Source organism: Aptenodytes patagonicus, chromosome 9, assembly GCF_965638725.1.
Source record: "Aptenodytes patagonicus chromosome 9, bAptPat1.pri.cur, whole genome shotgun sequence".
Lineage (NCBI taxonomy): Eukaryota > Metazoa > Chordata > Aves > Sphenisciformes > Spheniscidae > Aptenodytes > Aptenodytes patagonicus.
The window spans coordinates 322,343-337,223 of record NC_134957.1 but is presented as its reverse complement, the minus strand read 5'-3'; the positions used below and the strand labels follow the sequence as shown (position 1 = coordinate 337,223).

Here is a 14,881-nt window from a genome sequence, read left to right as displayed (position 1 = left end):
CTTGCCCCAGGGCCTGGCTAAGACAGTCTCCCCTCTGTTTCTCTCCATGCTCTCTTCTCCTCCCCCAGCATGGGCTGGCATGGGGGCTCTGCCTCTCCCATGCCTTCCCCAAGTACCTTCGCTGCAGAAGTTCTTCTCCACTCCAGAGAAGCGGATCTTCTCATGCAGCAGCTTCTCCTGCTTGCAGTGCTCACATTGAGACACCACCCCACGCAGCCGCTTGAAGTCCTCGCAGCAGTCCTTGCAGCAGAACTGATACACCTTGTCCTGCCAAAAAGACCACCACTGGGTCAGCCAGGCTGGCAGGAGGTCCCCACACTTCTTGAGGAAGCAAGAGCAAGACTATGGGGCTGAGCCAAGTCCCCAGCTCTCCTGGCACGGGGTCTGGCAGAAGTGGTTTCCTCCTGCCCTTCTGACATCCTGCTGAATATCAGGAGCGCAGCACTCGGTGCACGGTCTCCAGGCACATCTCTGCAGCTAAGGCAGTCAGAGCACTGGCGCAGAAGGAGCTCTGCTTTGAGCAGGGAGAGGAAGAAGCCCTGCAGTCCTCACTGGGGTTGGCCTCTACCACAGCATCCCCCTGGGGAAAGTCCTCACCTGCCAATCTAGGATCTCCGGCTTCCCACTGAAAAGATTGTGGCAGTAATGGCAGTTGAGGTGGATCCCACCTTCCGGGCTGGTTCGCTGCAGGAGACAGAGACAGCTCATGGAGGGAGAGGCACACAGAGGGCAGCAAGCACCCGCTTCACACTACCACCACCTCCTGCCTCCTCCACCGTTCACAGCAGTCCATCTGCCCCTGCTCAGACCTGCGCTTGCTGCCACTGTCAGTGACTCACAGTCAGTCCATCAGATCATGTCTCAAGCTCCTGGAGAGCAGATTCTTGAGCAATTTCACTTTGCTTCCAGTGTACTCGGTCCAGCTCTTCTCAGGAAGGCAAGCTTTCAAGCTGCCACCCCTCTGGATTTGAAAACATTAAGAGACGGGAGAGCTCTGCTGCCTCTTCTGAGAATTTCTCTAAAAGATCTTGAAGCACAGGTGCCTGGTTTCTATTTTCAAGGTAATGCAACTTCAGAATTCAAGCAGCCATTCTCATCCCACCTTCCTCTGCTAGATTAAACAGCCATTTAGCACTTGGTGTCTTGTCCACAAGGATATATTTATTAATAAAGTCATCTTCCTGGTTTTCTTTCTTAAAACCTCAGATAAGGTGCTCTGCAAGTGCCTCAGTACATGCATTTTTCAAACCCAAATGTAATTTTTCTCTCTTTTTTCCAGCACACTTCAAATTTTTCTTCAACATTGAAAATAACGTGGACATCGGATGAACATCCTTCCTATCTGTGCTCTTTTGCTCCCTAGCCCCCAAACTTTAACTCCCTGTTCCTCTGCTTGTACTTGCAATAACTTAATTAATCCTTCCCTCTGCGGCTGTAAACTGAGACGCTCGTACTGAATAGCTTATCTACTGTAATCCAGGGCCTTTTCAAAATCCTTACTTTCCCAGGACTTACATCCCCACACTACTTGAGTAAGGCTGATACAGGATCTTGCACTGAATTGTGTTTAAGCACACGTTAGGAGGAACCAGTCTTGTCAAGCAATGCAATTGCTTTGCTTTCTATGACTGCCCTGACCTCAGCATGAGTTAACATTTCACCAGTTTTTGTTTCATCTGCAAAATTTTATCACGCTTACTTTGACTTTATTGCCAGATGACTGATGAAGACTCCTTGGGCTTAATACTGATCCCCAAGAAGCCATCTTGAAACACTCTCTTCAGTTGTTTTCCTTTGACAAGTGTGTTCTGAGATCTGCCAGCAAGACAGTTCCTAATCCAGGTTATGCATGGATTTACTCATGCTACAATGTTGATTTTACATGGCAATAATTCAAGTTAGGTGAATTAGGTTAAGTCACTGGTGACTGGAAAAAGGGAAACATTGCACCCATTTTTAAAAAGGGTAGAAAGGAGGACCCTGGGAACTACTGACCTGTCAGCCTCACCTCTGTGCCTGGGAAGATCACGGAACAGATCCTCCTGGAAGCTATGCTAAGGAGGACAGGGAGGTGATTCGAGACAGCCACCATGGCTTCACCAAGGGCAAGTCTTGCCTGACCAACCTAGTGGCCTTCTATGATGGAGTGACTACATCAGTGGACAAGGGAAGAGCTATGGATGTCATCTATCTAGACTTCTGTAAGGCTTTTGCCACGGTCCCCATCAACATCGTTCTCTCTAAATTAGAGAGATACGGATTTGATGGGTGGACTGCTCGGTGGATGAGGAATTGGTTGGATGGTCTCATCCAGAGGGTAGTGGTTAATGGCTCAATGTTCAGATGGAAATCAGCGACAAGTGGTGTCCTGCAGGGGTCTGTATTGGGACCAGCACTGTTTAATATCTTCATCAATGACATAGACAGCGGGATCGAGTGCACCCTCAGCAAGTTTGCAGATGACATCAAGCTGAGTGGTGTGGTCGACACGCCAGAGGGATGGGATGCCATCCAGAGGGACCTGGACAAGCTCAAGAAGTGGGCCCATGTGAACCTCGTAAGGTTCAACAAGGCCAAGTGCAAGGTCCTGCACCTGGGTCAGGGCAACCCCCGGTATCAAGACAGGCTGGGGGATGAAGGGATTCAGAGCAGCCCTGCCGAGAAGGACTGGGGGGTACTGGTGGATGAAAAGCTGGATGTGAGCTGACAATGTGCGCTCACAGCCCAGAAGGCCAAATGTATCCTGGGCTGCCCAAAAAGAAGCGTGGCCAGCAGGTCGAGGGAGGTGATTCTGCCCCTCTACTCCGCTCTGGTGAGGCCCCACCTGGAGTACTGCGTCCAGCTCTGGAGCCCTCAGCACAGGAAAGACATGGACCTGTTGGAGCAGGTCCAGAGGAGGGCCACGAAGATGATCAAAGGGATGGAACACCTCTCCTATGAAGAAAGGCTGAGAGAGTTGGGGTTGCTCAGCCTGGAGAAGAGAAGGCTTCAGGGAGACCTTATTGCAGCCTTTCAATACTTAAAGGGGGCTTATAAGAAAGATGGGGACAAAAGTTTTTAGTAGGGCCTGTTGTGATAGGACAAGGGGTAATAGTTTTAAACCAAAAGAGGGTAGATTTAGACTAGATATAAGGAAGAAATTTTTTTTACGCTGAGGGTGGTGAAACACTGGAACAGGTTCCCAGAGAGGTGGTAGATGCCCCATCCCTGGAAACATTCAAGGTCAGGTTGGACGTAGTTGAAGATGTCCCTGCTCATTGCAGGGGGATTGGACTAGATGACCTTTAAACGTCCCTTCCGACCCAAACTATTCTATGATTCAAGTCTTATGAAGTCTACAACTGTAAAAACTCTACAGCTACCCTACCAACACCATTTGTGATCTCAGTGAAGGATCGCATCAAGGATTTATTAAAAAAACCAAAAACAAACCAAAAACCAACACCCAAAAAACCCACAACACAAAAACCACAAGAAAAAAAACAAACCCCAAAACCAAATGCTGCAACTGCCAGTAACTAACTCTTTACCTCTAGATTCTCTAAGTTTTCTCAGTTGCCCAAGGCATGTCCTGGTCTAAATTTCCCAGGTCTTCCTGGCTGTTGCTTTCTTCTTTGACAACTGTACAAAACTAATATTCTTCCAGTTGCCTTTGAATACCATAAACATTTCACATATGCTGAAACTTAGTATCAGAAGATTAAAAACCACCAGTCACATGAGGTATCCAGGCCTGCTGGTTGTAAATTTTTAGACAACACATCCTAGAAGACTTATGTTCCTTGGTGATGCCTGGCTCAGAGGGCAGCTCTGCCCCTTTCCACCCCACTAGCAGGTGCCCACTGTGCTTTGCTAGCTTATTTGTGCTTTTGCTCGTGCCCTTATAAGGCCACTCATGCAGCACAGCTCTGCATTGCACTCCTGTTGGGCATAACCTGATAGACAGGAGTGAATTACAGCCCGTCTTAGCCCAATGGAGGAAGGGGGCGATAGGGCCAAGACTGAGTTATTGGCAACTACAGTCACTGCAACTCTTGTGCTCCAGCAGAGACTTTCTTATGGACCACCCCAGAGGAGCTTGAGGAAGGTGGAGCCTCTGCTAAGTGCAAAAGGATGCACGAGCTCTATGGCCCAGCCCAGCATGAAGGATATTTCAGTACCTGGAATTTGGTCCAGCAGCTGGGGCTGCAGAACTGGTAGACAACCCGGTCTGTCTTGTTGTAATAGCAGGGTTCAGATAAACTCTTTCTGCAGAAGCTGCAGGGTCTAGGGGGACCTGATGAAACAGACAGGAATTGGTGAGGGCAGCAGCACAGGACGTGGGACTGGATTCTGAGGATGGCATGCAAGCTACTCACCCATCCTCAGTCTGTCAAGCTATTATTAAAAAGCAAGGGACAAGAACACCAGAAAACTAAGAGCACCAGATTCTGCTAGGACAGAAATGTTAAACACGGATGGAGAGCAGACTGGTTCAAGGAAATGACCCTAGCTCTACAGGAATTTGGGACAAAACAGGCTGCAATACTTGCACCAGAGACCAGACCATACCCATTCCTGGACACCCTGGTACTCCGTGTAATGGAAAGGGCAATGCCAGCATAGTACGGCACTACAACTTCTTCCTGCATTCTCAAGAACAGCAATGTACACTACCCCTCAGTATTAAGATGCTGCAAGAGTTCCTCCCTCTGCAAATCTCCTTCCACTTGTCTCACTGGACTCCTCCCCAGGCAAGCAACATGCCTTCTTTCCAGTCTCATCCACAAGCAATAAATAGTACCAAGGAAGGAGTTAGAGTAGAGAGGTGACTGATGCCCTGTATGTAGGTGCTCTTACCAACCAAGCCTGACTGCTTCACTTTGTGGGAGGTAGTGCAGCAAATGGAGCAGAACAGGCCCATCTTGCCACTACGATCCACGTTGGGCAGCATGTCGAAGTTCTTGCACAGCGTCTTGCACCACATGCATGGGTAGACCCGAGTGTTCTTCTGCAAACACAGAGCAGAACAGAGCTGCCAGGGAGACCACCACAACTGGTGAGGTCCGACCCTCATATCCCACCCCACTACTGTATCCACCACAGGGCAGCTCTCCTCCAGGGAACACCTGATGTCAGATCCAGTCTCATAGTCTGCAAGTTCAGCTGGTGGTAGCAAAAAAGGCTGCCTTTGGCACCTCAGCTTCTCATTTGAAGGGTACCCTGGCAGGAATACAGAGCTTGGCAATCCCATCAAGACAGTTAAGTGAAGCCTGCTTAGGCCACAGAGGAACATATCCAGCCAAGCTTTGGGGAGACATCCAAAACAAGCCAGCCCATGCTAACTGCATATACTAGTGTCGCTGCACAGTCCAGCTTACTGAGTGCCTGACCCGTACTCGGGTCCAAGATGGGCCCCACGCATAATAAATAAATTCTGTTTGTCTGCTTCAAAGTTTCTCCACAGCAATCTCTTAAATGTTTTGTCAGCAGTAGAAGGCCAAGGGGATTCAAGTCACCTGCTATTGCATAAAGTGCCCTGTGCCACACCGAGCAAAGGAGCTGTGTGCCCACAGAGATACCCCACCCCAGGCAGCTGACTCCACACACCTTCTTGTAACTGTTGAGACAGGCAGAGTTGCAGAAGCGTTTTTGCTGGCCTTCATGGAAGAGGTACTCCAGGGGCAAGCCCTTGTTGTAGATGTAAAGTCCACAGTTGTCACAGCAGTTGGTTTTCAGCCCCTTAGTGGCCCGGAACTTGGTGAAGCAGGCGTCGCTGCAGATGCGGTGAACCACGTTCCCATTGCTGACCTCATGCTGGATCTGCAGAGACATCATTGCTGTCACTCCCCCAAACCACCACGTGTCCCCTTCCGACATGTGTGCACCACTGCTACCACGGCCCTTGGGACAACAGGCTGTTACACTAAAATTCAGGCAAGTGCCATGCTGGATGCTGGTGTGGACTCAGGCTGGCCTTCCTTGCCAAAAGTCAGCAGAGCAATTGGGAGAGTGGAGTGGCAGGAAGAAATGAGCTTCAGGGTGGGAAGAAGCAGAAGCCTTATTTCTTCTGCTGGAATAAGGGCTCATTCACAGTAACAAAGAAGGACCTGGGAGTGAGCCCACGCCAGCTCAGGGGCTGAGGTCTCACACCACAGGAGAACCTGGCAAACACCCTGTGATGGTCCCAGGCAGGGCCAAGTGCTGCAGGTAACAAGCACCTCATCCAGGACATGGGAAGGACAACGGATTTGTTTACCTCGCCAGGTTTGTGGCAGACGCTGCAGCGGCTGGTGTCCAAGGCATCTGCAGACTGAGGTGCTGGTCTGTGCTGCTGGGCCTCATAGAGGGAGAGGCAGACAGAGGTGCAGAACTCGTGGAAAGAGCCGCCTGAACCGATCTGGGCAACCACAGAGTCCTTGGTGTTCCAGATCTCCCTGCGCATCAGGAGGGGATGTGTTAATGCAGGGACACACCGGTCCTGCCACGAAGGGACAGGATGGCACACTGCAATGCACGGGACTTTCTGGTGCCCCAAAAGGGTGGCAAGAACCGTCTCACAGCAGCTTCTGTCCTGGCCCAGGGGGGTGGTGCCTGAAGACAGAGCATGCGGGAGGCTGTTTTGAGGGGAGGCTGGGATATGGGGCATTGAGCCTGGGGCAGGCAGGGAAAGGCAATAATGTGAAGGGGGTGTAGGGAGCATGGGATATGCAGTGTGTGAAGGAAGACATGGGGCAGCAGCTGTCAGTGGGCAGGAGTAATGTGGTTGAATGGGAAGCATGAGGGTCACAGGGATGGGGACTGGCAGGTAGGGCTGTGGGGCAGGTGAACAGGGTCACAAGCGAGCACTGGGGAAAGGGGAATGAACACACACTTTTTACAGAAGGTGCATATCTTCTTGCCAGGTGGTTTTTTTGAGAAGGTGGTGAGACAGGAGCTGGAGCAGAAGAGCTGAGGAAGCCCTTTACGCTGGTAGGCAGTTTGGCCCTTCTGCAGTGGGGTCCGGCAGTTGGCACAAGTCATCTTGGTGACAGTAGAGCGGGCAGCTCGCTGAGCCATCTGAGTACGTAAAGACATACGAGTTGAGCGTCGGGTACGAAAAGGAACAAAATCCTCGTCGTTGGGATCATCCACCATTGCATCAGAGTCTTCGTCAGAGACCGGAACTGCAAAGCACCAGAGAAAGATGCACAGAAATTCCTCATTAGGAACTGAGACAGAAACCTCTGCCATGAAACACATGCTGGGGCTTTCTGGGGTCACCTTTCTGGAGTCCCTCTACAGGCTTTGTACCTGTCTGGGTGAAATGATAAAGGGACCCTTAAAAGATATTCTGTTGGAATCAGAGATGAGTCAGGAGGTCTTTAAGCAAGCTGGGCTTAAGTACAGTTCCTCTCTAGGAAGTCATGATTTGCCAAGGCTGAGCAGAAGCCTAAAGTGTGAATATTTACAGCATAAAACCCTCAAAGAACTGGTAGACCTTAAAGGGAACAAGCTGGATCACCAGTCTCCAGCACAGGCTGCACAAGCAAGCAATGAAGGAGCAACACACAAATACTAGGGAATGGCAGGGTGACACTCAACATCTCAAAGAACAGAGACTTCACATTCTTCTGCAGGAAAATCCCCAAAATGCAACCTTCCTTCAGACAGCCTGCTGCCATAGAGACAAAGGAAGAAAGTTCCTGTCTGAGGAGATGGAAGATGTATTTCCTGGGAACAACCGCAGAGTCTCATCCTATCACTTGGTGCTTGGTGTCTACACACCACTGTAAAAATACTACAACCCTCCCTTCAACCTAAGTGCCCTGAGAAAGCAAGGCAAGTACCCCAGATTCATGGGGTGAAGGGACCTGTCCTGTGTAAGAGGAAAGTCTGCACAGAAGCTCCAGAGTTCCCACCGTACTCACACCATGAACCACCCGCCCACAACGGAGTCCCTGCTCTCTGGCTGAAAACAGGCATTGGCCAGCCCTAGTTACTCACTGCTCTCAGAGGAGTTCACAGTTTCAGGCCTGGCAGTTTCTGATCTTCTGGCTCGTTCACTTCTTTTCTGCTCCTAGAAGACATTCAGAAAATACTTAGGCTAACCATCTGCTAGGACAACCATGGATAAATATCCCAGATCACGGTGGAGTTCCAACTTCCGGGATTTGCTTTGCCAATAACTAGGCTGAAAACGGATAAAACTCCATGGATACCTGACCAGTGTTGGCAAGGTGGGGGAGAGGGGGAAGTAGGCTTATGAGAATGACATTCCAGCCGGGGGTAGCAGGGACACACTGAAGCCACATTACAGCACAGTGTCAGTGCACAGGGATTACTCCGTCACAGGAGACATGCAAACTCCTTCCCAGAGGGGTGACGAGACAGCCAGTGTCCCTCACCGAATTTGACAACAGCCAGCCACACTCTATACTCCTGTAGCATACGTACTTGACTGCATTCTCCTCACCTTCTCAGTTGGCAGCTCGCTTCCCTTCCCAGACAGGCCTTCTCCTGGAACAGAAGCACAGAAGCAGCTTGCATCTAACATCTTGCTTTTCTCCAACAGAATAGGACAGGTGTTCTTCAAATGCAGCCACCCTTTGGGTCAGTCTGCACATGAAGCCTCAGACAGTCCTGGCTAACAAGCACAGTTCTGGTGGTGATCAGACACAGGAAAGTTCCTAAACCCACCACCTGTAGTTAGAGATCCAAACACGCAGCTTGGGAGGAGTCCTGTAAGGAGGAGACCTCCCTGCATGGGGGAGGCATGCTGGGCAGTTGCCTCCAACCACTCCTGACCGAGACTGAGCATCTCCTGAGGACAGCCAGCCTGGGCAGAGGGACTTTGCCTATTAGAAACACCTTCTCCCGGTGACCCTCCGTTCCAGCAAAGACTCCAGTGATGAAGAGTGTGAGCTAAGCTGACGCACAGCCACAGCTTTATCAGGGAAGCTCCTAGCTGACACAAGCATTGAAAATCAAAGTTAAAGCTATGAAAGCCAGAGGAAGAGCTTGTGTGCACCAAGGGAGCAGCCTCCAGAGCATTATTCCCTGTAAGCAAGATGCTTTCCCCAAATCTAGCCCATCAGTACCATTGACAATTTCCATAGCAGGGGATGATGGGAAAAGTTGGAGCGCAAAACAGACTCCAGCTTCACCAATGTGCAGCAGGATGACCTCCTGAGCAAAAGGAAGCCAAGTTCTGCAGAGATAACAACCTACCTGCTGGTGGTGAGGCTTCCTGTACACGACTTTCTTTAAGCGAGTTGTTCCCACTGTCATCCCCTTCCTCTGCCTGGTTTTCCTCCGTGGGCTCAGGGGGCAAAACTGCAGTACTGTTGTCTGGGCTCAGTTTCACCTCTGCTTCCCCTGCCAGCCCTTCCCTCTGCATGGGTGAGCTTTTCCTTGGTGCCTTCAACCTCATCTTCTTTGTCTGTTTAAGATTGGGTTGAGGGGGGGGCATTGGTGGACATGAGGATTGTGCTGCGATTTCTTCTGTGGCTGGGGTACTGCTGAGGTCCCCTGAGTCAGGAATGGGCTGTTGGGGTGATTCAGGGGCATTGTCATCAGACAGTGCAGGAATAGCAGCAGCACCACCATCTTCCTTTAGGTCCTCAGAATCATTTTTTGGTGCATCTTCCCCTTCTTTCCATGTTTCTGGAACAAGGGCTTCTCTAGAGAGGGCAGAGGAGTCCACCGGTCCATCCTCCACATCCTGGGAAGGATGTGCCTTATACAGCCCATCCAGACCCTCTGATTTATCTAGCTCCATCAAGTCAGCAGTTTTATCCAAGTCATCTAAGACATCAGGTTTCTCCAGCATATTCAAGACACTAGGTTTATCTAGAACAAGGTTGTTTGATTTGTTTAGTTCAGACAGGCTGTCTGCTTTCACCAGAAGGTCCAAGTCCCCATCTGCAGTCATCTGCTTGGATTGATCCCAGTCAGGGGGCTGAAGAACTGAAACTTCCTGGGTAGAAGCTGTTTGTGAGCCCAGCAGATCTTCCCCAAACTCCATGTCAGCAGGGAGATCACCAATAAGCGGCTTGTCAGGCAAGGACAGGGGGTCCAAAGATCCCGAAAATTCACTGGAATCCATTTAGAAGATGGCAACTGGAAATGAGAGAGAGACTTGCAAGTTAATGAAAAGCAGTCTAACACGGCGCATGAATTGTCCACTCTTCTGAACACTGTTGGAGTAAAACAAGGCCCAGTAATACTGCTAGCCATAACCAGGATACCAGCAGGTCAATCACATCTACTCGTGAGGTTACAAAACTCTAAAGCCTAACAACAGCAGCGAGACGCAGCTGTTTGGTATAGCAGACCTTTGGGAACTCTACAGCCTCCACACACCTCACCACAGCATGGCAAACAGACTTGCTTAAGCTAAATGACACAGTGGGGTGTCAGAAATGACTCGAGTACCAATTCAGGAGGCTTCACACAGCTATTCTGTGGTGTGTAAGGGTACTTCTATGGTGGGAAGGGGGTACCCTTCCCTGCCTTCCTCTCTATCTCACCAGACCCAAAAAATCTGGTCTGTCCTTTCTCCTGATCTGTTCTCATGGAGCTAACACATCTTTTATTTTTAAAATATCTTTTCTCTTAAACACAGAGGCAGAAAGAACTCCTTTATAGCTCTGTAGCCTGTGCCTTGAACAAGATACAGGATGACAAGATGTATGACTTTTGTCAGAGGACAGATATACACCATGTTACAGTATAACTACAGCTGCAGCATAGCCCCAAAACTACGTGGGCTAATACTCAGACACAGAACAATTGGAAAAGCTTAAGTTAGAACTAGGAGGAATTCTGGAGAGAGGCAAGAAGAAAGGTGGTAAAGCCCATGATGTTAAAAGCAGGCATAAGAGGAAGAACAAGTAGCAAAGAAGACACGAGCATGCAATGTGGAGTCAGGAAAAAAGACCAGCACGACTTTGCAGGGCACAGACAGTGCACTTGCACAGGACGATGTGATGCTGACTGCTAACATCAGAGGGACAAAGTTACAGCCCAGCTCCTCATGGTTGACATTATCATAAGACAGAAAGGGCAAGACTTTTGAGATGAGGCGAGTAAGCATTTATACAAATATTGGCTAAAAATGAATTATACCCCCACAAAGAGATAATGGTTGACAAACCTGAAGAGGGAAAGGGAGAAGGAGCTGGAGTCTACAAGTGATGAGGCAGAGTAAGACTTGAAGTAGCATCATGTCCCCAGAACAGGCTGTAAGTAGACACTACAAGGAAGGCACTAGAATCAAAAGATGTGGCACCAACCTATCCCCCCCATTAGAGTCATTCTAATTCTGAATTTGGCACTGTTTTAAGCCCTGAAGCAGAAGATTCAGTATTCCTGTCTATTGGGGCTTACTATGGGCATAACTCATCTATATCAATGAAGGAGAAAGCCTGAAATAATTTCACTGGTGATGGCTGATTAATTCTTTCTTTATATCCTTCCCTCTGAAAGGATAACCAAGTCTCACTCACAAATGGTTTACTCAGAACTAAACAGGACATATTTGGACACAGAATGCACCCAACTTCTGAAACTCATTTAAGCAGGAGTTTAGGGAATCATACCCTACAGCTGGAGTTCAAAGTCATTGCCTCCTTATTTTATCTAAACACACAGTGACATTTGCTGTTTCACAGTGGCAGATAAGCACTGTTCCCACAATCACAAACAGAAACTACAGAAGATGTAATCTTCAGAGATGCTCACCACTAAAGACTGGTGATTCCGTTCACTTTCTTTAGTTACAGAGGACGAAGCTTCTAGAATGAGCCAATTCCAGAGCAATACAGGATCTAATATGTGTTTTAGGGTGGCTGACAGAAAGAAGAACAAAGTGAAATAGAAATAAAGACATCTGAAAGAAAGGTCCTAAGGATTTGAAGCAAGTGAGAACCCTCCCAAGATGATAAACACATTTTTTCTGCTGTTCAGAATACAAACAATGCCTCCTTCTCAAAGATGTCCCCCACCCAGATTTCCAGATGGACAGCAGACCTTACAACAATAAGCAGCAGAAAGGTCAAGCCACTCAGATGAATAAGAAAAGTTTATTTATAGGTATACTTAACAGGACTAACATACTCCTCAAATTCACTTTCAGACACTTTGCACGAGTCTGCAATGAACCACAGAGGTGACACCCCTACAGTATTTGCCACTTTCAGCTGGCCTAGCCTTTGCTTGGTAGAAATAGACCCTGGGAACAATTTTGGAGCATAAGAAATCCATTTGGGCATTCCCTCCCAGAGGATAATGCAAGCAAAAATTAATCTATGAACTTGCCATGCTACTCATGTGCTCTACAAATAGACCAAAAGCATCTGGTTTCAATAATGCATACCTTAACATTGCTTTCAAGCTTTGGGCGCAAGAGCATTACAATGCAAGACAAGACTCTGACAAACTTAATGGCAACAACATTGACCAACAAAATGATCTTAAAGAGAACAAGTATTCTGCAGATTAAGTCAACTCCAAACTACTGGTATGTGGTTAGGACAGATATGCAGGCCTTTCTGCAGACCCAAGAGTCCACAGTAAGACCACTCATTTGCACGTTCTGGTTGGAAGCACAGTGCTTGCCCTGTGCATTCAAGGTCCTGTCCACTTTCACCAGCTCTGTATGAAACCCTCCAGCAGAATAGCTCACACGTTCTGGTGAACGACTCAAAACTTCTTCTTAGGATGTGCAAAGCTAAGGACTGCTGCAGTCAGTCAAATGAAAGGACCATGTATTCGAATATCCTGTTCCTATTCACACCAAGAATGGATACCTGGAGAGACAGTATAAGAAACACAACTAACAGGATGCTCCTCTTCAGCACATCCTCTGATCAAGCGGCAATCAGCTGCTGAAGAACTGCTTGGCTTGAGTTGCACCGAGACTGTCACTGTTAGGAGTCTGTACTGGGCAAATCCACCATGAATCTGCCTAATCCCCCTTTGAACCAATTTATACTTTGGGCCTCCAAAAATTCCAGTGGCAATATGTTCTGCAGCCTAACATTTATTTTTTAAAAGTATTTTCCTTTTGTTTATTTTAAACCTGCTGCAGCAGAGCTCCGTGACAAGGCGATACGGAGCAGATGAGTGCTGACTTTTGATGTATTTATAAGAATCTGGAAAAGCTGATGGAGTTCGAGTTGAGGCTGGACCCAAGGAGGTAATGCTGACAAGCAGTTTGAGTGGGGAAGCAAGGAATGTCCCTGCCCATCACTGCAATTCTGTTTCCCTGACAATGAAGTCTTTACAATGGCTTTCAACCACTAGCTGATGAGGATGAAGAGGGCAGCCCTCATAACAGGAGAGAACGATGCTTTCCAGCTCTGTGGGTTGCTCTGAAGTCAAACTCAACCTGAGGAAATTAGAGCTGCCCAGCTGCAGCAGGGTAAAAAACGCTACTTCTTCTGTTTGCCCCAGGCGTTCAGATTCATCTGGGCTTTCTGCTGAGCTTCAGTGAGTTAAGCTGCCAACTGAACATGCACTTTACCTCTGGTAAAGTCTCTTCCCAGTTTCTCCAACAGCAGAAAAATAGTTTATTGTTTCTGGCAGATGCTGAAATGATCCACCACAAGTCATCATCTTTTTTTATTCCAGGACCATCTAATGCACAGCTCAGTCACCTGGCTCTGGCCCCTGGTCTTCTTGAAATCCTTCTCTTTTCCAGCCACATACCTAGCAGTGAGGAGAGTATGCTGGAACATGACTCGGCCAAACAAAGAGGAAGCAGCGTTCTGAAATCCTGCACGTTACAGCAGATACGACTGCTCTGTTGGAATTTGGAAACTCCTTACTTAGGACTCAGCACCATCCTCTCCAGAGTATTCAGTAACAGATATTCCAGGGAAGATCAAGTTCAAGGAGTGAAGTCCCCTGCACAACAGTCTGAAGCAGAGTGCTTCTCAGGTAGCATGCAAGAGTTTCCAAAGAAGTGATGGGACGGCTGAGGATCCTCCCTGAGTGTGCAGGACTGGCATAGAACACAACATTGACCACCAAATCAAACGTGTGGCTACCAGACCTGCCCTGCACTTTCTGCCAAAGAGGGGACACATGGATCTCCTCTCAGACCTGGAAGCTGAGAGTGAGATATCTCTGCCAGGACACTCAAGTACACCAAGTGACTACCTGGGACTAGCTTATTAAAGACATCAGTGGTGCTGTAACTGCACAGATCCTCCATATGTTGGTGTCCTCAGATAACTATTAGCAGGGGAATAAGTGGCCTACCTACAAAAATGAGGAGCTACCATCAAACATTTAATTAAAATCAGACAGTAAGAAAAAATACTGTTGTTACTCCCTCACGTTGAAGTCAATACCTCAGAAGTCTCTACTGCCCATGAAAGAGCGCAGCTACGCAGTTACTGCTTTCCTCTAGCAAAGGAATAGCAACTGCTTGGGTACCTGTCCTAGACTTTTGTTCATGGATATGGATTCAGATTTTCAAGACTTTTGAAGGCTGAAGGATTTATCTTTTTTGCTATTAGAGATCATTTGAAATATGAAAAGCATTAACTAATAACTACAAAAATTAAGACACTTAAATCAACATTCCTGCTAATTCCTACCTACGAGTTCTGTAAGACCTGAGCAGAGCTCTGGAGGAAGCTCCTGGCTTTTGTGCCAAATTTTAGAATAAACAGTAACACCCAACCTGGTATTTCTCAACAAAATCAACAGTGGTCAATACACAGTTCTATCAATAAAACATTAAGAAAATAGTATCATGTCCTATCAGATTGGTTTCAGTCAACAGATCTTCATTAACAATATTATACCTTGAGTGACAAATATGGCAAAAAGCTAACTTCATTGCTGTGACTTATCTGAGTTTATCTGGGCAGTTGATAGCTTTCCAGATTCAAGCACTGCAAACATTTAT

At 48.0% G+C, this 14,881-nt stretch overlaps 1 protein-coding gene across 5 annotated transcripts in view; it reads right to left on the bottom strand.

Annotated features, from left to right (window-relative positions):
* The window catches only part of ZMYM3 (zinc finger MYM-type containing 3), a 34,638-nt gene that overhangs the window by 13,014 nt on the left and 6,743 nt on the right, over positions 1 to 14,881 (bottom strand). For 3 of the 5 annotated variants that reach the window (XM_076346822.1, XM_076346819.1, XM_076346821.1), the window contains exons 2-11: positions 9,190 to 10,080; positions 8,435 to 8,478; positions 7,966 to 8,038; positions 6,854 to 7,145; positions 6,239 to 6,416; positions 5,590 to 5,802; positions 4,840 to 4,990; positions 4,161 to 4,276; positions 598 to 684; positions 117 to 267 (exon numbers count right to left, since the gene is read on the bottom strand). In XM_076346822.1, the coding sequence (XP_076202937.1) occupies positions 117 to 267; positions 598 to 684; positions 4,161 to 4,276; positions 4,840 to 4,990; positions 5,590 to 5,802; positions 6,239 to 6,416; positions 6,854 to 7,145; positions 7,966 to 8,038; positions 8,435 to 8,478; positions 9,190 to 10,066 (2,182 nt within the window). In that variant the 5' untranslated portion in view covers positions 10,067 to 10,080. Of the gene's footprint in view, positions 1 to 116; positions 268 to 597; positions 685 to 4,160; positions 4,277 to 4,839; positions 4,991 to 5,589; positions 5,803 to 6,238; positions 6,417 to 6,853; positions 7,146 to 7,965; positions 8,039 to 8,434; positions 8,479 to 9,189; positions 10,081 to 11,116; positions 11,211 to 14,881 lie in introns of those variants that run through there. The other 2 variants (XM_076346820.1, XM_076346823.1) reach the window with 2 other exon arrangements.